Raw genomic sequence first — 22699 nt, 5'->3', positions numbered from 1 at the left:
TCATGTTTCCGGCATTTTCCGCCTTATTAACTCTTTCCTTACGGCGCCATAGGCCATCGGACACGGAGTTCCGATGATTTCAAACGTGCTACGAAAGCTAAAAAACGGTGCCTTGCAGACAACTATCGCTATCTGGTGTATTTATTGACAACTCCTTTTTCGATTTTATTAACTTTTGTATACATTTCGCGTGCGGAAGCAGCGCCGAGAGTGGAACTTGAACCCACGATAGCGGCGAGTTGCACGAAAATGGCGTCCACATTACGGCGCGTTCCGCAAAACTAGAAAGCTGCGCCAGGGACTTCAGTAGCTGCTGCGGCGGATTTTTGTTACTGTAGCAGCAGTGATCACTCAAGCAACGATCTGGATTGGTCAGATTTCAGTACTGATGAAGGCACAACCACTGAACAGCCTCAGACTACGACAGGTGCGGCCAATTTTTGACTTCACGCTGTATTTATAACCAAAATGTGCTCCCTATCTGACGACAGTGGTTCTAATTTTACGTGTAGGGTCTGAACAACGTGTGGCGGGGATATTTTGCCAAATGCACGGCGCCGCACGAAGTTATCGCCTTCAAGATAGCCTGGCGCTTGTGCTAGATTAGCGCTGCGGAGCGACGTGCCTTTGTGCACGTTGTTCTAAGTTCTGTGGTAGTTCTACTTACCCCAGGACCATTCGCAAACAGTTTACAGCAGTTTCGGTTTCATTTCTGCATTGCGATATTCATATTTAGCGCTACTACGCAGTTACCCAACTTCAAGGCTACCTCCATGGCGCCTGGAGCATCCGCGACTGATCCTCAAACAAAGCACGCCGCTCCTGATTTCCCCCCACCCTAACCCGATTTCTGCGATAAGAACTTCAGATGCAAGTCAAAAGATCACACCCAGTCGCCAGATATCTGCTACACCAAGGGCAACGCTTCAAACCGGCCTTACACTGCCAGCTGTTCGCCTTCCAGTTTCGTTTCCATGCGAGGTATATCTGGGTGTCTAATGTTGCTGCTTAGTTGAACTGTCTATTCAGACGGAGTCTCTGATAAGTTTTTGTACTGTTTCATTTGAAAAATGTTAGGTGGCGCTGCAATAGAGGAGGCTCGTTGTGCTGATCTTTTTCATCGCGCAACTGCTACTCGGCCAAAGATCACAGGGCACGATTCTAGCACATCGTACCTCATTTTTGCAAGCAAGGCTACAATTGCGAGTAAGAAGATGATAATAAAGCTCAGCTTTATGTTTTGAGAGATAACTGACCGTGAACGTTAACAAGCATCAACCATGGCATTCTGTTTTCAATTTCATGCATGTTTTTTTCCGCATCGCGTGCTTGTCCCAAATATTGTGCTTGCTGTAAATGCAAAGTCAGTCATTGACAAGATTTTACGTTATGTGGGGGCAAATTGGTGCCTCTGATAATGTCAAACCGCCAGATTTACTCCGGGGAACCACCCGAAATTGCACATTTTGAATTGGAGGTTCAGCTTCACAGCATGACATGAGCACCGTGCGTGCTAACATTTTTTTTTTATATCTGACAAACTGTTCCGCTCAAGTCGACATTTTTTCTAGGGTGTGTTTTTGAAATGTTTCCCTACAAAATGTATATTCTAATTTTTTTTCTACTACCGGTGGTTTGATATACACAACTTCTTTTTTATCATTTTTTTCGACAACTTGACAAAAATTTTGATTTTGATATTTTTTTTCACAACTATGATATATAAAAACATTTTAAAAACTGGTGTTATTGGAAAGGCCGTTAAATAATCTGCATTTTGTGTTCCTGTAATTAGTACCTAACCAATTTTTTTTACCAGGTAAAAAATGTTTTCTTGGACCCCTAAAAATTGGTCAATTTTCCAGCGGTAGCGAAAGAGTTACAAGCCACGGCACCGAGCAACACTGAATTTGATCCTCGCTTCTTTGGTACACAAGGATTGCCGTGCATTGGCAGGTCACTATCTGTAAAGCCGGTCGTGATAAGAATGGGTGCATGCAAGCTCCACATGCTTACTGTGGCGAGAGGTTGTGGCCATTGCTGTGCGGTCTTCGTAACCGCTTCGTTAAAAACTGGGAACTGCTCGACCTCTTGAGCCCGTTTTGATTCAAAATGGCCGACGCATGGCTTGTGTGCTCGTGGACCTGCAAGGTGAAAGTTAAGGTGAAGAGACATACATTTGAGGAGCCGTGAAAAAAACATATAGCGTTGTTTTAGTCAAATGATTTCGTGTTTCATGATACCCCCTCTACTTGTCCAGCAGCTAATGAACCCTTATTCCCTCATAAATTGAAAAATGAAAGACAAAATTTCAATTCTCCCACTGCATCGTCCATTTAGTGACATCAGCAAAGATGCATTAGAGGGAGGTGCGTAAAAAAAGATCCCGGGCCATCTCCACTAACATGAAACCTGTTGAGGGGCAAAGTATGCAGTGTAGATGTGTATTTTCAGTGCCTTGGTGTTTTTGCCAATGGAGATCTCCACTAACGTGAAACCTGTTGAGGGGCAAAGTATGCAGTGTAGATGTGTATTTTCAGTGCCTTGGTGTGTTTGCCAATGGAGATGAAACCGTTGGGGGGTAGAGGTACACAGCTTTGCTCTAAACGTCTCTTGTCTTTGAAGCACGAAGCTCTCTAGCGCGAGGCGTAAACGAGTATCCCAGTGTTTTAGTAGGGTGACTACATGAGGCACACAACGACGACAGAAGACGCCAACAGCCTTAGCCCCTAAGGGGATTTGCTCCTGAAATTAGCCCAGTGACACTGAATTTAACGCAAACACTGATGTTAACAACAAAGCTGCCTGGTGTTCCCTAATTGCAAGACTAAGCTTTGCAGATCTTCTCAAAACCAGCAGGTCAATTCCCGTTCGCGCCAATTCATTTTTGCCATGCTCCAGTGCTCGCGCCAAGTGCTGGAACTTAATTGTTACTTTTTAACTTGGAGCACTGCCACGAGGGAAGGCGCGAGCGCTTTTTGTTTTTTTCACGGTGCATATTTTTATTTGGTGCAGCAAAAATCAAGCAGCCATGTATTTTTAATTAAAAGAACAATGCAAACATCACATACGCATTGATGTCTTGCATCAGATGTGCTCAGCGGTTTGTTTTCGCTAAACAATGTTGACGAGCAGAAACATTCCCACCAGATTAAGTATTTTAGAAAAGCCTTGCCTATATAAGCGGGTCGTTCCAAGCGTTCTTTTAAATTGCTGCATGTGTGCTTGCCGCCTGCTCTCCTCCTCACTAGGCTATGCCCTGTCCCCGTCGCTGCGATTGCGTTGTCACATTTCGTTTCATGAAAACCTCGACCAAGAACAGCTTCGCTGCTAAAAGTAGTCGGAATGTTGACTCCATGCAGAATCGGAATGATGGAATTGAACAAACTTGAACTGAGGCTCACAAGAGGCCATGCTAAAACATGCTTGGTTAGTGCTGGCCTTCCTAGGTGGTGCAGCATTGCCTCTCAACCTAAGGCCCCTAAAATAACTTTCGACCATGACTAGTGTGCAGAGTTCACCACTTCTGATTGGCCCAATACATGCCATGTTCCGTTATGGTTTGTAGTCCAGTAGAACCTCGTTACAAGAGACACTGTTACAAGAGACACTTGGTTATAAGAGACATTTCAAAATGGTTTGGTTGGTTTTCCTTTGTTCACCATGTTAGCAACATTGGATACAAGAGACATGGTTACAAGAGACACTCGGTTACTAAGGTCCACTTGCAGTCCCTAAAACCGCAGTCCCTAAAGCAGGGGAGGAAGCGAGCTTGAGCCTTGTGGAGCAGCTCAGGGAGCAGAAATAATGCTGTTTAGGAGCAGCTTTGGAGCAGTATAAGGTTAGCTTTGGAGCAGCTTTGGAGAACCAAAAGGAATTCTGGAGCCGTTTAAGCCTGTTTGGGAGCAGATCTCTAGAGCACAGCTTCATTTATTTGCAGTTATTCATTCTGGTAAGCACAAAAAACAAATCAAATGGCTTTTACTCAACATTTGATCAATACCAAGCAGACCACTTTTTCAGCAAGTTGGAAAAATATACGTCCCCACAATAAAAGCATCCCATCTAACAGAGCAATCACCAAGAAAAAACTAGAGATAAGCGATGCTTTAAACAGCTGCACCTAACTAGATTAAGGCAAGTAAAAAATAAGAATTACAGCGATGAGAAACAACCATGAGAAGACCAGAGCTAGGCGAAACGGACTGTCTTGCACCTAAGAAAGAAAGTTTACCTTCATTCTACCCCTAACAGGACTATAGAAAAATTTTAAAAGAAGCTGACAGAGGAAGAAGTTAGCAGGAAAAGGAACTAAGAGGAAACTAGAGATAATCTGAACTGAACCTGACTAGATTCCAGAGAAAGTAAAAATAAATGCTCATGTTCACAAAACAAAGGAAAAAAATATTCTAGCGTATTATTCACATTCACCAAGTAATTACCGTATTTTCCGGTCTATAAGTCGCACCTTTGTATAAGTCGCGCCCCCCTCAAAATGACAGTTTTTCCGAAAAAAACGTATATAAGTCGCAACGGCGTATAAGACGCACCGGTATACAAGACGCACTTGTTAATTAGGTAAACTCATAGTGAATCAGATCGTTAGAAAGTGCGGCGAAAGTACATGGTTGCTGCAGCCGCCGCCTGTGAAAGCACCCCTCGGTAAGGAGGGCTAGACGTGCATATACCATCCAAAGTCTAGCCAGAACTAACTCCTCAAAAATGGTTTATTGTTACACACAGATGGCGTGTACTTAGACGGTGTTTAAACAAAACCATCGAAGCCTCTTCCGCAGACTCGCTAACAAATAATTCAGCAACTTCAAGTGGGAGTTCCGCCGGTGTATCGCTATCGCCCTCTGACTCACTGATGTCTTCTTCGCCAACATCGTCACCACTCGCGGACCGGATTACTCTGGCCTTTATCAACCCGGCTACAACTGTTTTTGTAGAAATGGAGTCCCAAGAGTCGGAGACCCACTTGGCCACCTCTCCAAACGTCGCGCGTGTCTTGCGTGCTGTCGTAAATCCGCGCAATAAAGGTGTCATGGCGGACGGAAGTGACGCGAACGGAAGCGGCCCGAAATTCAAAACTTATCAGCAAGCTGTCATTTTAAAAATTAGCAACGTTTACCTCCTTCAGAATAACTTTGTAATAATTTATAAGCTGCATTTTGTATTTGCAACCCAGTTTGATGTTACTTTGAATTTATTCTGAAATGTAGTTACTGCGCATGGCAGAAAGTGACGCGCAGTTGTTGCAGGCCATTATGATTGTTTTTGACTAGAAAAGTTTCAAATTCTTTGGTTTAACGTCCTGAAGCGACATATGGGCTATGAGAAACGCCGTAGCGGTGGGCTTTGTATTCATTTAGACCATAGAGCTGTGTCTCAACGTGCGCTGGCCACGCGTGGCCGCCGCGAACCGGATTTATTCCATACATAAGTCGCACCGGTGGATAAGACGCACCAACGAAAATTTCAGAAAAAAACCGCGACTTATACACCGGAAAATACGGTACGTTCTTCTAAGCAAAAAAAAGCTGTACAAGTGCATTGCGTTTATCTAAATAACGAATGTACCAATGTTTATCAACTTGTTTTTTCGAGCGTAAACAGCGGGCTTCCACGAGGGATAATGGGGGGAGGGCGTGCCGCCTCCCAGTCACATTAAACTCCCCCCCAACCCCCACAAGAAACAGGCGGCATTGGGCATGACACCTACGCAGCTGATTACTTGCAGACAGCTAGTTTAACAGAATCTCTGCTCTCGCTTGTGCCAGTGCATCAATGTTACTTCATACTGTTGAACAGGTCACCGCTAACCTTTAGAATGGGAAGCACACTCTTGATAGATAAAATGACGAAGGTCCGACTGAACAACAAGAACTACTGCAATTTTTGCTTTTTACAATAAGCACAAAGACTAGCACGCCCTGTCAAGAATTATAGCTTCCGTGCTCAATGCAATTGGCATTGAACATCACCTCACAGTTGCCTCACATCTTGCGGCGGCGCTTTGGAGCAGTTTCGGAGCAATACTGCCTTTTGGAGCAGGATGGAGCAAGAAAGCACATTGGAGCAGCGTGGAGCAAATGGAGCAGCACTTCCACCCCTGCTAAAGCAATTTGCAGTCCCTAAAGCTACTACGAATGAGTTTCTTAAGCCATAGTGAGAATTTTTCTGCCGACCTGTCCGATTACGCTTTGATACTGATTTATAACAGTGGTCCCGTTCGATTATGCACTGTTTTCAGAATTTTTGGTTACAAGAGACCTTAGTTCCAAGAGACATGTTTCCTGGATCCCTTTTGTAATGAGGTTTTAGAGTATAATCGTTATACGAGACATTGGGTACGACTTGATGAACAGGGTTACGCAAGCTGCAGTGTCGCCCATGCCGGTTTTCCAATGTCATTTCACAAAATATTCTGCCCAATGGCAGACTTTAGCAGCATTATACGGCAGTAGTTTTATATGCAGTTCATCTGCGTACATGTTTACATGTTTGTTAAAAACATTAATTGTATTATGAAAAGAATATGCACCAGACTTCAAGCACAAGCTTATTTCACAAGTTCATAATCCCTGTTTAACTTGCACTTCATTCTGCCGGCCTTAGCCAATCGCAAATGGCAGCTTATAATGTGTCATAAGTCGCCTGCCTATAACAGTGAGAGGCACTTCTCATTTTCACTAAGACAGGGGTGAGACAGCTGAATCGGATTTGGGAGCAGTTTTTGGAGCAGCCAAATCTCGATTTTGGAGCAGAAGAACCTTGATTTGTAGCAGTTAGCGACATTAAATACGTCGTCTTCGGAGCCTAAAAAATCAAATTTTTGGCAATGCATGGGGGAAAAGTGCACTTTTTAATCGGTTTTGAACTTACATAACACTGAAACAGCCTTTCAATAAAGTTTTTTCTACCAGAGTATCACAAGCTACGAACTGCACTACCCTTTTACAACCCATTTTAAAGTTTTTAGGCTCTATGTATAGATAGCGTGGAGGGCCGTTGTAAATATTTAATTGAAAAACTAAGCAATTTATTTTTGTAATTCCAGACTGGGCTTTACGCACAAGTGTAGACTTGCCACGGCAAAAGTTGCACAAAATGAGGTGACAGTCGTCGCAAGGGGCACGTTCACTACAATCGTAATTTGAGTAGCGTTGGTATGTTTAGCCACCTCCCTTTTGGCATTAAATTTCTCTTCAGATAGATGAACCATTATTACTAGCGTGCAATAATAGCCTGTGCGCTATCGGACACTGCTCGGACATTTTGCGGTGATGTAGCCTGCACTGCCACTCATGCAATGTCGATCGTTTCATTATCGCCGCTCGCAAGCTCGCTGTCAAAGGCAGCAATAACTCGGCATTTTACAACACCGCAATGAGTCCGAAATTTCACTTCAAGCACGCACCGCACCTCGCACTCAAGCCCGAAACACGGCGAATTCGCGGGCACCACATTGTTTTTGCTGAACTCCCATCTTTCCAGTCGCCCAACTTCCCGCAACAGATCAAACGACCGAATGTAAACCCAGCCACCCCCATAACCAAAACCACAGTAGAAGTCGGCGAAGAGCACCTGAACCACGAGCAGCTGCTTCGCCCGGCGGCCATGTTTTCCAATCTTCGCCACACGAAGATGGCGACGCCCAGTAATGTCGTTCCGGAGATACGGCGCTCATAAAATTGCCGTTTTTTCATTACCCTGCACAAGTAGTTTGCTGCCTCAGTACACAAGTATTTTTTCCACAGGACTTTGCAATTGTTTTCTATGGAAAAACTATGACGACCTAGGCTCATCATGAGCAGTTGCCACTTTTTTGCCTATGATGATCCGTGGTCGTCATGGGTCTTTCGCAATGTTCCAAGGGGCTTTTGACGAGCCGTCAAATGGTGCTTTTCTATGCGAAGCATAGACGGCAGCACAAGTTTCGTGATTGGCGCTTCTATTCAATGAAAGTTTGTACATGCGATGGCAGAATGCGTGCGTTGTGTTCCCCGCATGTTATAAAGAAACATGACCCTACCGATGCTGGGTTCTCGTGCGGCTTTCTCGTGCAAGCGCAAGTGATGAGGACATCAATGTCGTATTTGATTCAGGCAAAAAAGATAGTGGTGAACGTTTTACGGACAGTGACACTAAATTTATTGCAGAATACACCTCGAATACCTTGGGTATGAGGATTACACGTGGAGTGAGGAATGAGCAATGGAACATTATCATGTGCCGTAAACCCTTTATGCAGAGATATTTGTTTTAAACATGTTACCGAAGCATTTCACGTCATAACAAAATTTGGCAATATTGGTAGCTAATTGTGTTTCTTAATGAGCCCTTAAGGGGTTAAACCTACAGCCCTAAGAAAATGCCCCAGCATGCCTCAGCCAAAGGTGCAACAAATGCTTCCGACATACCTTGTCGAACCACCGGTACGACTTGACCATGTCCGTGTAGAGCGATGTTCTGTCCAGGGTGGGGTCCTGGCACAAGTGGCCAGTGCTCCCAAGGTTCAGGGGGGTGACGGGGGAGCCAAGCAGGGTCACAGCTGTCTCCAACTCCCTGCGAGAATGCAGAGAGAGAGAGAGAGAAAAACGTGTGGTGAAACAGTTCAACTGGCATCACTTTCATAGGCTCGCAGCCATCAACTTAATTCCAATTGATTGATTGATTGTAGGGTCTAACGCGCCGACGCAATGCAGGAAATGAGGCGCGTCATAGTAGAGGGCTCCGGGTTAATTTTGACCACCAGGGGATCTTTAATGTGTGCCGAAATCTTGTACACATGGCCGCTTCTGCTTTTCGCCTCCATCAGAAAAGCGGCCGCCACGGCCGGGAATCGAACCCGTGTCTAACTTAATTGTATTATTCAGGATAAAAAACTGCACCCTGCACCTGATGGCTTCAAATTTTCACATGCTTCACAATGTTGCACAATGGGAAAACTACTATACAACTTCCCCTGGTTTTTCCTAAGGCAAGGATTGAGAAGAAAAACAAGACAATGTCTGAGATACTCCTGTTCTGAAGTGCTGTCAATTTCAGTGTCAGGTGAAGTTATCACTCAGCGAAATTATATACTGATCGGAATTCTTGATTGACTGTTTTACCACACCCTGGTGTATCCCCTTCTGCAGGTATGAGCTGCTTTGCAGGTGTCACGTAGGTGCTTTGTAGGTCTCTTATTCTCTGGGAACATTTAATTGCAGCGGTGCTGCCAATTCCAACATCCCATCATGTCCTTACTGACTGAAATTACTGGCTCATTGAGGATAATTATCTGAAATTGCTAAATACAAGCGATTTTCTGACCAAAACCATTTAACTTCAATTTTCTTCCATGGGTATATGCCATTTTGCAGTTATGCACTTACAGTTGAACCCCTTTATAAGAGACACGTACCGGGGAGCAGTTTCTGTCTCTTATAAGAGATGTCTCTTATAAGCAGGGTACCATGTTTTCACTAACTGATCAACCCATAGTTCAATGTGGGCACCGTATGACTAAAATAAGCTCAAAAGAATGTTACAGCATGTTTCAAAAGATTCATTCTAATTAATGTTTGGCCCCAGAATTTATGAAACTTTGTTTGCTTCACGACTGTATTTACACTGTTTTTTACAACTGATTCTACAAGCTTTTTTTTCCTTTCCTTGTTTTTGGAAGATGAATTGTAGATGTTGAGTTCACAAGCCTGATGAATAGCCGGAGCACACAGCTTCCACTGTGTGTTCAGGCTATTCATTACGCTTGCAGGACTCAGCATCTGCAGTGCTTCTTGATAGGGAGCTACGCGAGTGGGAGAGCCCGCATGTGCGATCGCGCTCCATTCAATGGATGGCAGTAAGCTTCAACCACTTCTGTCAGTTGCATTTCCATTGGCAGGGCTTCTCATCATCATTTCATAGCTGACTGAACCACTGTGTGTTTGTTGAAGTTATAATAAATAGCGACTGCAGGCATCTGTTGTCCACCTGTGTTTCCAGAAGGGAAGCAACTGCAATTAGTGACTGGTGGCACTGCATCTGAAGTTTAAATGTCTGTTACAAGCGAGATTATTCATTAAAGTTCAAGAATGATTTGTCCCTTATAACCAATCTTCTACATCCGATGCCTGTTATAAAAGAGGTCGATTTAATGGGAAAGATAGGGCAGCCAACCATGTGGGTGAATAGTGTCTCTTATACCCATTTGTCTCTTACATCAGTGTCTCTTATAACGAGGTTCAACTGTACCACAGACATCTATTGGGCAACGTATCAGCTTTCTTGCGAACATCATACATTGCGGGAAAGGAATGGAAGATGGTTAGTTCAGTTTGTTTCCACACATTTTCTGCTTTTTCGAGATTTTACTGACAGCGCACTTAGTTGTCAAGTACATAAAATGCAAGGTAATGATCCATGTGAAAACTGCCTTCAAACAATAACTGCTGGCCTTGGTGACATGTACAAAACAGCAAGAGGCAACGTTCAAATGAAAGAGAAGCACAACAGGAGAAGACGGGACAAGTGCAACCACACCGGCGGCTGCTGATACTCTACCAGATGCCGACAATACCTTGAACTTGCCTGCTGCCGTGGTAATGTGTACAGAAGGAAAACGCTGGTTCCAGAAGACTCTACCAGCTACTGCTTTTTCACAAGCGCTACGAAGAATCTACAAAGTTGCAGCTGACATGTACACCTGGCGGCAAAATAAGCCAGGGCACGCGAGCGCGTGGTAAAATGCATTGCTGGGCCATCTGACGTTGCATTTCTGGTGTTGAGATACCAATGTGCACGTGCGCGTCCAACTCTTGTATAACCCGCCGCAGTGGCTAAGGCGTTGCGCTGCTGAGCATGAGGTCGCGGGTTCGATTTCCGGCCGCGGCGGCCGCTTTTCTGATGGAGGCGAAAAGCAAAAATGCCTATGTGCACGAGATTTCGGCGCATGTTAAAGATCCCCAGGTGTTCAAAATTAATCCGGAGCCCTCCACTACGGCGTGCCTCGTCGCCTACGTTGCGTCGGCGCGTTAAACCCTACAATCAATCGACTCTTGTATACTACCCTGTCTAATCCTTCGCTTCAAGTGGTAAAGCGGTTTTCATTGAGCGCTTGGCACTAGGGGTAACTTTTTATGCTCAACACGTCTCTCTGGAACACGCTTCGGCACTGAACGTCGAGGGTGAAGCGCGCTTTGCTCCATCTCCCTGGCTCTAATAAAGGATGCATTGCAATGAGATTTCGTTGTCTTAGTTCTACGGGTGATAGTGTTTGTTATGCTTTCTCAACGCGAAACTTTTGGTAACACGCATTGCGACGCGTATTGTATTGCGTATAACTATTTCTGTTCTTTTTTGCCAAACCCGCGACCACGCCGATGTCTTCTCGCATTTTTTTTTTTTCGTCAACACTTCCTTTAGTACTTGTGCAAGGTGACCTCTCGTCACACTTTATCTATTCTCGTCACAAATAATCTATTTCTCACCTCAATTCCTTTCCATTTTGGTGTGGTCTTTTTTTATTTACCAACCAGCCGCATGTTTCAGGCAAAAAAAAAAACAAAGACGCTATGGGATATATGTGGCCCAACATCTTTCCCGAGATGGGCGAGACATGCTATCCGTTGGATCGGGGCAGAGCATTATTAGAGCGAGCAATGCACACTTCTCGCCGTTCGCCGCCGAAGCGTGTGTGAGCAAGGCATGTTGGAAAGAAAGTGACCCCTATGGCCCAACACTGAATGTGATCAGCTTTGCTGCTTGAAATGGAAGAAAAGACAGGCCAGCGGCAGTGGTTGGACGCGCATGCGCATATGGATGTCTCGACACCAGATGTGCAACGTCAGATGTCGCAGCGATGCATTTTGCCACGCGCTCGCGTGCCCCGGCTTATTTTGCGGCCGGGTGTACGTGTCAACTGTTGATGACATGTAGTTGACACGTTCAGCCATACAATTGCCAAATCCGAACCTTACGGTCACTTGCAAGGTGCTCAAAGATGCTCGGGTGATAACTAAGTTCAATCACCTTGCATGTAATGAAAATCGAGAGTCCGTACCCCCCCAACTCCCTCTTCCGAGAATGTTCTTCAGCTGCGGCCAAATCGTAATCTGGAGGCCATACCAACATGACGATCACTGTCACACACACGCTGCCAAACCCGCCGCGGTGGCTCAGTGGCTAAGGCGTTGCGCTGCTGAGCACGAGGTCGCGGGTTCGTTTCCCGGCCGCGGCGGCCGCTTTTCTGATGGAGGCGAAAAGCAAAAACGCCCGTGTGTTCGAGATTTCGGCGCACGTTAAAGATCCCCAGGTGGTCAAAATTAATCCGGAGCCCTCCACTACGGCGCGCCTCATCGCCTGCGTTGCGTCGGCGCGTTAAACCCTACAATCAATCAATCACACGCTGCCAAGTTGTTCGTCATAAAAAGGCTCACGAGCGCCAACATCAGGGACAAGCCGGTAAAAGCCGCTTACAAAAAACACGGCGAGTGCTACTGTGTTGTTGAGGCACGTGCTAGTAACAAAACAGAGACGAACACACCTACTCAGCAGTTCTGCGCGACTGCGCGCACTTGAATCAAAATTTGGGGTAGTGCGTTCACTGCTATGCGAGGCTTTTGTGAAAACAGGCGAGGTGCCCTCGACAAGCTTTACACGGACGGTAACCTGCGTGTTTTAAGTTTACTGCGCTACTAAATACTTTTTTATGCGTTACCGACACTTACCGATCGCAAGGAAAAAGTAAGCAGCAGCCACAAGGAACCAATAAAATGCCTACCTGATTCGCGAAATAACTGCTCCTAACGTTCCTTGCAGTTCAAGGATGAAGCTCTTCTCCTTGTTTTCGTCGCCCTGGGAAAACGGCACGCCGTCCGTCAACGTACGAAAAACTTCGCCGACCGTGCATCGCAGGGCTTTAACGGCTCTAAGGCCAGCGTTCACGGCGTCCAGGTTGATTCCGATGTCTGCAACGTAGGGGTTCATTTTGATCCACGAAAATTCAGGCTGCGTTCACTTCGGAATCAACTCGATTTAGCAACAAGTGAGCGCGCTATTCTTCGCATTACAACGTACGCGGCCATATTGTAAACTTTAGAACTGGTCGTGTGGGCCCCTGGTATGGTTTCACCAAACCACTAAATAAAAGAAATTCCTTTTTTATAACTACAACAATACTTGCAACAGTAAACTTTGTCATAGCTACACTAAAAAAAATCAGTGTGCGATTATTTGTGAGCTACTTGAAGCAAAAAACAAATTATTTATAAGTGTTGAAAACGAAACTGCAACCGAGGTACTTTTGCCCGCGTATATATAAATGGTCCTCTCTGAAATTAGTAGCGTTAGGAGCTCATTTTATCACTGCAGTGATCTTAATTTACGTTTGAGATACGTCAGGTGCCCAACAACATCCACTGAAGCACTGCACTACAGGAAAGATTGTGCCGAACAAAGTATTAATCCCATAAAACATTTGAACACGCCCCACTTCACGAACATATATACAGGTTGTCCCAGCTATCATGCACCAAGATTTAAAAAAATAGCAGGGGCGTTACTCGAAGACAACCTAGTGCATAACGTTTGCAGTACTGTGGAGAAGCCGACAGTAATTTCTTCGTAAATGAGACGTAATTGCATGATCAATTTAAGTAAATATCTAACTCGAACAGTACTCTTCTAATCATTAAAGTGTCAATAAGGCACTCGTAGATACCCACGAGATGCATCAAACTACGGTATTTTCAGCGATAAACTAATTGCGTACTCACAAATTTTGACGGTTAAAGACACCCCGCGAAATACGAAAAATACCACGTGATGGCACTCCCGCCCGCATCATAAAGCAGCGCCCTCAAATACGCTGATTGAGAGCAACCGCTTTGCCTCTCAACCTGTAATGCTGACTGATCTCTTGGTAGGTGAGCAGTGGGCTCGCAGCCTCTATCCCTCGTGGTTCCCGGTGGGTTAGCTCTCGGACAGTATTGTGGGCGGTGTTATTGCCCTGGTGAATCGAAAGGGCTGGAGTAAAGAGTATTTTTACTCGTCGGTGAAGCCCACGTTGAAGACGAATGTTTAATGCAGATTTGGATATTCTTTCATGGAGGTAATTTCGGCATGCCTGTTGCGAATCTAGCTGTATCTGCGGTCTTCTGAGAGATGACCAGGGATATGGCAGCCTCTTCTGCTAGGTCAGTGGTGGTGCAGCTGGGTAGGGTGATGCTTCTAATATGCGACGTTGCAGTTGTCACCACGGCAGCCATCGATCCATTTCTGGCGTAGTCTGCTACATCAGTGTAGACCGTGCGGTCCTTGTCGTCGTTGGCCTTTCCGATATATATAGCACGAGCTCTTGCCTCTTTCCTGCCTGAATGGTGTACTGGATGCATGCTGCGCGGTAAGGGCGTTACTGCAATCTTCTCTCGCACTTCCATTGGCACATCCCGATACTGTGTCTCTGCCGGGGATGTCACTCTTAGTCTGTCTAGGAGGCTTCTCCCAGTGATACTTGACCAAAATGTTTATCGCTGGTTTGATAGATGACCCTCGATGATTTCAGCCACTGTGTTGTGAATACCCAGTTTTAGAAGTTTTTCGTTCGAGGTGCTTACTGGGAGCCCCAGGGCCTGCTTATATATGTGCCTTCCTGAGTAATGCGTCCAATTTAGCTGTTTCAGTCTTGTTTAAGTATGGCATATGGAAGGGTGCAAGCCAGTCGGGATATCACAAGGTCCCCGATTGATTGATTGATTGATTGATTGATTGATTGATTGATTGATTGATTTTGGGGTTTAACGCGACGACGCTGCACAGGCGATGAGGCGCGCCGTAATGGAAGGTTCTTCATTCTTCACTGGGGATCTTCACCTGGGGATCTTCACCGTGCGCCAAAATCTCAGCACACGGCCGTCTTCGCTTTTCGCCTCTACCTGAAAAGAAGCCACTGAGGTCGGGAATCGAAGCCGCGCCTTTCGGCTCAGCAGCACAACACCTTAGCCACTGAGCCACGGCGGCGGGTGGTGTTTCAATGTCGGAACAACCCCGGATATTTTAAAATTTGGCAAATCCACGCCCCTCCCGCCCCTTCTTTCGGCATTTTTTTCCAGCAATGGGTTTTGCACACCTCATCTATAAATTTAAATCTACAAAAGAGAATAAAAACGAAAATAAGATATTGTTGGGCCACAGTCTATCTTTTTTTTTTTTTTTTTTCGCCGGCGGGGTATAACACCCCTCGAAAAATATTTCTGATTACGCCACTGGCTTCGACTATTACTCACAGGACTGCTCCATAACAAAAGAACACAGAGAGGATTCAGAGGAACTGTTTACCGCCTATGAAAATAATCTCAGAATAAGGAAACCGGGGCTAATAAAAAATACAGAAACTCAAAATACCGGAGCTAATAAAAAGTACAGAAACGCTAAAAATTGCAGAGAAAATGACGATTATAATTAACGGTAATAATCAACAATAGTATTCCCTTAAATATATCGGTGCAAAATTCCACAAACACGCACGAACACACAAAATTAGTGGCAAATAACTCGAGAATAACCTTGAAATCTTGTGCAATTGCCTAGTGTGTTTATATTGAGTTATTTTATGGTCTAATCATCTCATGTAATAATAACCCGCCGCGGTGGCTCAGTGGCTAAGGCGTTGCGCTGCTGAGCACGAGGTCGCGGGTTCGATTCCCGGCCGCGGCGGCCGCTTTTCTGATGGAGGCGAAAAGCAAAAACGCCCGTGTGTTCGAGATTTCGGCGCACGTTAAAGATCCCCAGGTGGTCAAAATTAATCCGGAGCCCTCCACTACGGCGCGCCTCATCGCCTGCGTTGTGTCGGCGCGTTAAACCTGCAATCAATCAAAAATCTCCTGTAATTATTAGGGGCGAAGCTCCTAAAGCCATGGGTCTGTCCATCCCTTGACGTGTCTTAGAGGCTCGCCCCTACGGGGCTCGCTCCTAATTGCAGGCTTTCAATAAATGTTGTTCTCTCTCTCTCTCCATCCCTTGTGTCTCGTGGTACGTGACCGCCGCATGCTTTCGTAGATGCCGCAAAGTGGGCCGCGTTGCACGCGGAAGAACCGGCTGCAACCGGCAGCGCAAACTCGGCACCGGGAGCGCGAGCTTGTCTGTGTTCGCCAACGGAGGCGCGAGCGCACGTGCACTGCGAGGGGGAGATCACGCAAGAGATCACGCCACGAACGCAGGCAGTCGTTCTCGGAGATCGAACGAGACGCAAGGACCTTTGCTCGTTTCCTCTCGTCTTGTTCGGGCACAAGTTCGCCCTAAATAAAAGTTATTTCTTTACCGTTGTTTCCCATCCTACGTGACAAATTGTGGTAGAGGTGCGGGGTAGTCCTCGATGGCGCGGGGTCTTTCACCAGGTCTGGGCCTGGGAGCATTGACTCCGAAAATAAAAATGGATTTGTACAATGTACGCACACAGTCTTACGTCTTTCTTAATGATGTAATGGGCGAACTTTCACGGGAGAGTTACGGTTACCGATGATCTCCCCCTCTCGAGCTTCGCCCCACTTATCATCATTCATTCCGTGGATATGGCGTGATTTTTTTTTAGATTGTTTTCGATTTTAAATAGAAAGATACAACTTGAAGGTATTTCTTTACCGTTGTACTATGATGGTACCGGAAGGGTTTTTATTGTATGCACCTGTTTAATGAAAAAAATTACACCATCTTCCCGTAGGGGAACCCTGAGTAGTATGCGAAGCAGCCATGGGGTCGACTGAAGTTCCCATTAGTTTTCAGTTCCTCGTTTCCGCTGACGTTCAGCTTCGCGTGCATTCGTTGTATCAGTAGCTTCTTGACATAGTTTGAATGAGTGAAGGACATAAGGCGCGTTCGTAGCACATGCTCCCGTCTCGGATTGTAGCGCAGTGGGAAGAGCGCCACGTACCTCCCGTTGCGGCCAGAGATTCGTGGGATCGAAACCGGGCGCCGCCTATCTATTTCTTTTTACAGTGGACTGCGCTGACGTCAGCCCAAACGCTGACGGGGCTGAAGAGACGCGCATGCGCAGTAGACTGCGGACGGCGGACAACAACAAGGGAGGGAGGGACACAGCCCCGAGCATGAGATTCCCCTCATCTATAATTACGAGTTCTGGTCGAAGGGAGCGTGAGCAGAGAATCGCGTTCGGGAAAAAGGAAAGGGCAGTTTGGGAAGAGGGTCGGAGGATGGTTCTGAGAAAGGGCGACGCAGCACGCGACAGTAAAGGAGAACAGCAGCTCTGAAGGAGAGTAGGCCGCTTCCGCACGTGCAATACCAGCCGCCTTGAGAGGGGAAGTAAGTGACGGGGGCTTATCAGAACGCTCCTGGTGAGGGCTAGTGAGTGGATGGAGCTTCAGAAGGGGCCGTCGAGTGGGATGGGCAAGTGGTGACGTTCGCGGCTGCAAAGTTCAACACAAAGTAAAAAAAAAAACATCAGCTGAATGTACAAGTAGTTTAAGCGTACTCCGTAGTTTCTGGTGTTGCAAATGGCGGCTATTATAACTAACCTACTCGGATGTATATCCACGTGATGAGACGTATAAGCTTCATTGTAAAAGATGATACAGCGCGAAATAAAACACGGACACAAAACTACTCGGAAAGTTATTGAAGCACACGAAATTTTAAGGCATGGCAGTAAATGTGTAAGCCGGACGTCTATTGCGTTGTCAAAAAAAGGTATTGACTTGCTTTCGAAGACGTGCTGCACTTTGGCATGACGTGAATTGTTGTTTGTATAGATTGTGCCAATGCATTTAACGAGTGCTGATCATGTTGTGTAGTACTAGAGATTAGAATTTTTTTGTAGTTATGTTAACATTAAGAATGTGTATCAAAGTTACAAGGTTCATCGTATTTAATTTAGTTAAAAAAAGACAGCGCTCGTCCCGTCGTCGTTTTGTGTCGGTGTTTTATTTCGCGCTGTAGCATCTTTTACAATGAACTACCAACTCGCCCAACATACACTTTGTATAAGCTTCAGGTCCAAATCATGCTCTGACCGGCGTGCAACTTCATTGGTGAACGCGTGCTGATGGCACACACGCACCGGGAACTTCGTTTTCCACCATCACGCGTTCCGTGCTTCGAGAGACGTGTGGCCTCGGGAGCGTTTTAGTCTAGTACACACGAAAAACAGACCAAAGCCTCGACATAAGAGCTTCGCTTGAAATTCGCCGAACTCTTCTGGCATATGCGAATGCACTACCAACACCGCGTATTCTTCAAACGTCCCAAATACCGCTATCGTCATGAAATCTAAAATTTAGGGGTTCGTGTATCCGGCGCCGTTTTCTTCATCACGTTACAAACTATGTTTGCCCCAAATTTGTGGACAACCACAATGGCGCCAGGTGTGATACAGCTGTGTGATACTTCCGCCCAAATAGTTCGAAGCATGCGGTTTTAATGTAGGGCACGGGCGCAACCTCACGCTGACTGCATGCCTTCGTCGCTTCGTAATGACTGCCACGAACACGGCATACGACAGCAAAAAAAAATATGTAACAAAGAATGGTTCCAGGTTATCAATTACAGTCGCGAAGCATGCGGAATTGAAAAGACACCCAGCTTTTTTATTTACGCCCCTGAAGCGGAAAGACAAGCATGGTTCCTCGCCATTGCTACGCTTAGTGGAGACACTGGCAATGTCAAATAATTTGCTGCGGAAACAAAAGGGCACGACGCACACGTTTTGTTTGAAAGGGGTGGAAGGGCGTTGGCGATAACATTGCGCTGCCGTTTCTATATCATTTTATAAGAAATTTTTCATATCCCCTTTCACCATTTGATAAAAACTTGCAGCTTTTCTGCGTGGTTTTCAACTCGTTGTGCTAACGTCCTCGCGTGCCGTATAGCGCAATCCAGATGTCACATTTTTCACGAAATCAGGTGGTTTCAAATATGTATGGTCATTTGGCCGCCGTTCATACCCAAAAAATGTCGCGATGTACGAAAGTGCAGATAGTTCGGCCAACAATTTCTGCCCGAACGATAACTATGAGTCTCTTCACCCCTATGAGGCGTGATGACGTGTGGGATACTCAAAAATAAAAAATAATGTTAACAAAAAAAGTTGTATTGCAGGGCCTGGGAATAGAAGCGAATTGATGAATGCCCACAGGGGTGACTGCCACGTATATATATATATATATATATATATATAACGCGCCGGCGCAGGGCAGGCGATGAGGCGCGCCGTAGGGAGGGCTCCGGATTAATTTTGGCCACCTGGGGATCTTTAACGTGCGTCGAAATCTCGTATCACACGGGCGTTTTTGCCTTTCGCCTCCATCAGAAAAGCGGCCGTCGCGGCCGGGAATCAAACCCACGTCCTTGTGCTCAGCAGCGCAAAGGCTGTATCTGAGCTCCCCGATACGAATGACCTTGATTCGGATACGGCTTGTGTTTCTTTTTTCATGGCTGTGTGTGGAGTGCCGTGCGGCGATATTATAAGGACTTCACTATATCGACATCCACCGGTGCTTTGCAAAAAAAAAAAAAAAAAGAACAGCCTCGTTTGGCACCGTATCGCACTGCATAACGTAAGGCAAGGTACCCAATCTAAACCAACATAACATGACGTAACGAACAGAAAGCAATAATTTAAAGCACCAAAAAGTAACCTAAGCCATGAAAATTAGAGCTCAATTTAAAAGTAAAAAAGAAGTGAAGCGCTGGTATCGAACCACCGTCATTGGCCTCAAAAAACTGAGACGGACAACTCTCGGAGGCAACGCCGGAGGTGGACAACCACCTTCTGCATATCTGGGAGGCGCGGCACAGCCTCTTCCGCAGATGGCGCCGCCAAAAACATAACAGAAAGCTTAAAATTCGTATCGCAGAGCTCACCCAGCGAGCGGCAGAGTACGCGGCCTGACTCGCCGACTCGAACTTGATGGACCGTTGTAACACGGCGGCCAGACAAATGTCTAGCCGGAGCACGTGGCGCCTCTTCCGCGCCCTAATTGACCCGACTCAAACCCGCGCCGAGACACAAGAACATCTTCTACGAGCTATTCATAGCTTCGATGGAGATACCTCAACGTTAGCGTGCAAACTACGCGACCAGTATCTTTGCACTCAGCAGGACCCCCGAGGGCCCGCGTACTCGTATGCAGGTTCCGAGAACGCGGTGCTGGATCAGCTGTTCCAGCTGCATGACCTGAAGGCGGCCCTAGCTAAAATGAAACGAGGAACGGCACCGGGCCGGGACAAGATAACTGTGAAACTGCTTGCCAATCTTCCAGACCCCGCCTATGAGACCCTCCTCGCTTTCATCAACTCGATCTGGCTTGGTGAGGCACCCCTCCCAATCGAATGGAAGACCGCCCTGGTAACTTTCATTCCGAAAGCCAGCAAAGCCATAAACACAGACAACCTCCGCCCCATCTCCCTCACGTCTTGGGCGGGAAAGCTAATGGAGACCATGGTGCGGGACAGGCTGTCTCGGTTTATGGAAAACCAAAATGCATTCGCAGACACCATGTTCGGTTTCCGCCCGCACCGGTCCGCGGAGGATGTTCTGCTTCAACTCGACCGAGAAATTGTCAACCCTGTCGAATACCCCCTCAACGATAAGGCAATACTCGCCCTAGACTTGAAGGGGGCTTTCGACAACGTCACACATGAAATTACCCTGCAACATCTTTCCCAGACCGACTGTGGACATAACACCTTTCGGTATATCAAGCTATTTCTCTCGGATCGTCAATCTTTCATCCGAATACAAGACGAAGAACACGGCCCCTATCAACTGGGAACGAGAGGAACCCCACAAGGCGCGATCCTCTTGCCGTTACTTTTCAATCTGGCTATGATGAAACTTCCGGCTCAGCTGGCGAAGGTCGAAGGCGTCCAGCATGCGCTGTACGCCGACGACAGTACTATCTGGGTCAAACACGGATCGGTTGGAGATATTGAGGCCAACCTGCAGCAAGCGGCGGAAATTGTGGACGCCTACGCCCGCCGCTGCGGCCTTCAATGCTCCCCGTCCAAATCCGCATTTGTGCACATTCGCCCGTCGCCTAAGTGAGTGCACCACCACAATGGAACTCTCCCTGGCCAGCGGCCCGATACCCGAACACGATGAGATTAGAGTACCTGGCCTCTTTATCCAGAAACATCGACGGGCAGATACAAAAATAGCCAAACTGCGTAAGGTAGGGGACCAGGTGGGCCGGATGGTCCGCCGGGTTTCCAACCAACGCGGGGGATTACGGTGCAAAGACGTCTTGCGGCTGGCGCATGCATTCGTGATCAATCGAGTCCTCTACTCGACTCCTTACCTCCACCTGCGCAAGTGACTAGAACGCCCTCGAAGTGATTCTCAGAAAGATGTACAAGCGTGCCCTCGACCTCCCGATAAACACGTCAAACCAGCGCCTCATGGGCCTGGGGATGGTAAACACTTTCGCGGAGCTCCGGAAGGCACACTTGACTCATCAATATACAAGACTTTCAAAGACGCCGTCGGGACGCCGCCTATTAGCCCGACTACACATCCACCACACAACTCTAACGGAAGAGCGCGTACGCATCCCCGAAGTCTGGAGATACGCCCTGCACGTGCGCCCTCTTCCGGCCAACATGACACGTGACGACCACAGTGGCAGGCGCCTGGCGCGGGCGGAGGCACTGGCCCGCCACTATGGGAACAAACAGGGAGTCTTTTACGTGGACGCCTCCGGCCCTCACCATGGGGGGTGGTACACGGCCGCAGTCATCCACCAAAACGTCGCGGTGAATGGCCTAACATTCAGAGCTCAACACATAACACATGCGGAGAAAGTCGCCATTGCGCTAGCAGCCGCAGACCAGGAGTCGCGAGTCATCATCACCGACTCGAGAGGGGCCTGTAGAAACATTGAGCAGGGGTACATTCCTCCCTTTGCGTATCGCATCCTTCAAAATAGCGACTATCTCGGGGCCCCCGCGTCTCGAACGACCGTATGGGCTCATGCTCACATGGGCCTCGAAGGCAACGAAACGGCAGACGCCGCTTCCCGCGAGCTCACCCTCCGGGCAACGTCTTCGGACCCTTCCGAAATGGATCGCGAACCCAAAGCGGCCCTCACTTTTCGAGAAATTACTGAATTATACCTCCTAAGCCCTGTGAGGGCCTTACAAAGGCAGAGGAACGCACCCTCCTCCGTCTTTACACCAAAACACTGCTGTGCCCGGCAGTTTTATAACACTTTGATCCTGCCTATACAGGACCATGCCCGTACTGTGCGGAGAAGTCTTCGGACATCTTCCACATGGTGTGGGCATGCCAATCAACTCCGAACCTCGCCCCAAAACCCAACCCCACCCGGGAGGACTGGGAGGCAGCCCTGCTCGGCTGCTCCGACTTAGTGAGCCAGAAGGCCCTGGTCGACCGAGCCCGAGCCGCGGCGATCGCCAATGGGCTTCTGTAATGAGAAGCCCACCTAGTGATTGTGAGAGGTGGCGAGAGGTGGCACCCTCCGGGCCACCTCAAACATCTTCCTTGTATATATCAGCAATAAAGTTTTTCAGACTTGTAGTCATGCCTATAGGGTGGCGTTGGAGGGCACTGTAGTCAATGCGTTTTTTCTTAAGTTGCATTTTTAATTATTATTTTGATTGTACAAGTTAGTTCCGGGTGTTTAAAATTATTGCTTTGTGTTCGTTAGTTATAGTTAGGTTATAGGGAGAAAGCGAAGTA

At 47.0% G+C, this 22699-nt stretch overlaps 1 protein-coding gene and 1 pseudogene across 1 annotated transcript in view; one reads left to right on the top strand and one right to left on the bottom strand.

The window, feature by feature from the left end:
* LOC144146852 (mediator of RNA polymerase II transcription subunit 27-like) overlaps positions 1-13097 on the bottom strand; it is a 45768-nt gene extending 32671 nt beyond the window's left edge. Inside the window, exons 1-3 of the mRNA XM_077678804.1 lie at positions 12773-13097; positions 8427-8571; positions 2017-2144 (exon numbers count right to left, since the gene is read on the bottom strand). Of these exons, the coding sequence (XP_077534930.1) occupies positions 2017-2144; positions 8427-8571; positions 12773-12978 (479 nt within the window). The 5' untranslated portion in view covers positions 12979-13097. The remainder of the gene's footprint in view (positions 1-2016; positions 2145-8426; positions 8572-12772) is intronic.
* An 8275-nt stretch (positions 13098-21372) lies between these two features.
* On the top strand, positions 21373-22457 carry LOC144144924 (uncharacterized; annotated as a pseudogene).
* Positions 22458-22699: the final 242 nt, after the last annotated feature.

This window comes from Haemaphysalis longicornis, unplaced genomic scaffold (assembly GCF_048455015.1).
Source record: "Haemaphysalis longicornis isolate Haplotype H1 unplaced genomic scaffold, Haemaphysalis longicornis Haplotype H1 scaffold_7, whole genome shotgun sequence".
NCBI lineage: Eukaryota > Metazoa > Arthropoda > Arachnida > Ixodida > Ixodidae > Haemaphysalis > Haemaphysalis longicornis.
The sequence above is the reverse complement of the archived record's forward strand: the minus strand, read 5'-3'. Positions and strand labels throughout refer to the sequence as shown.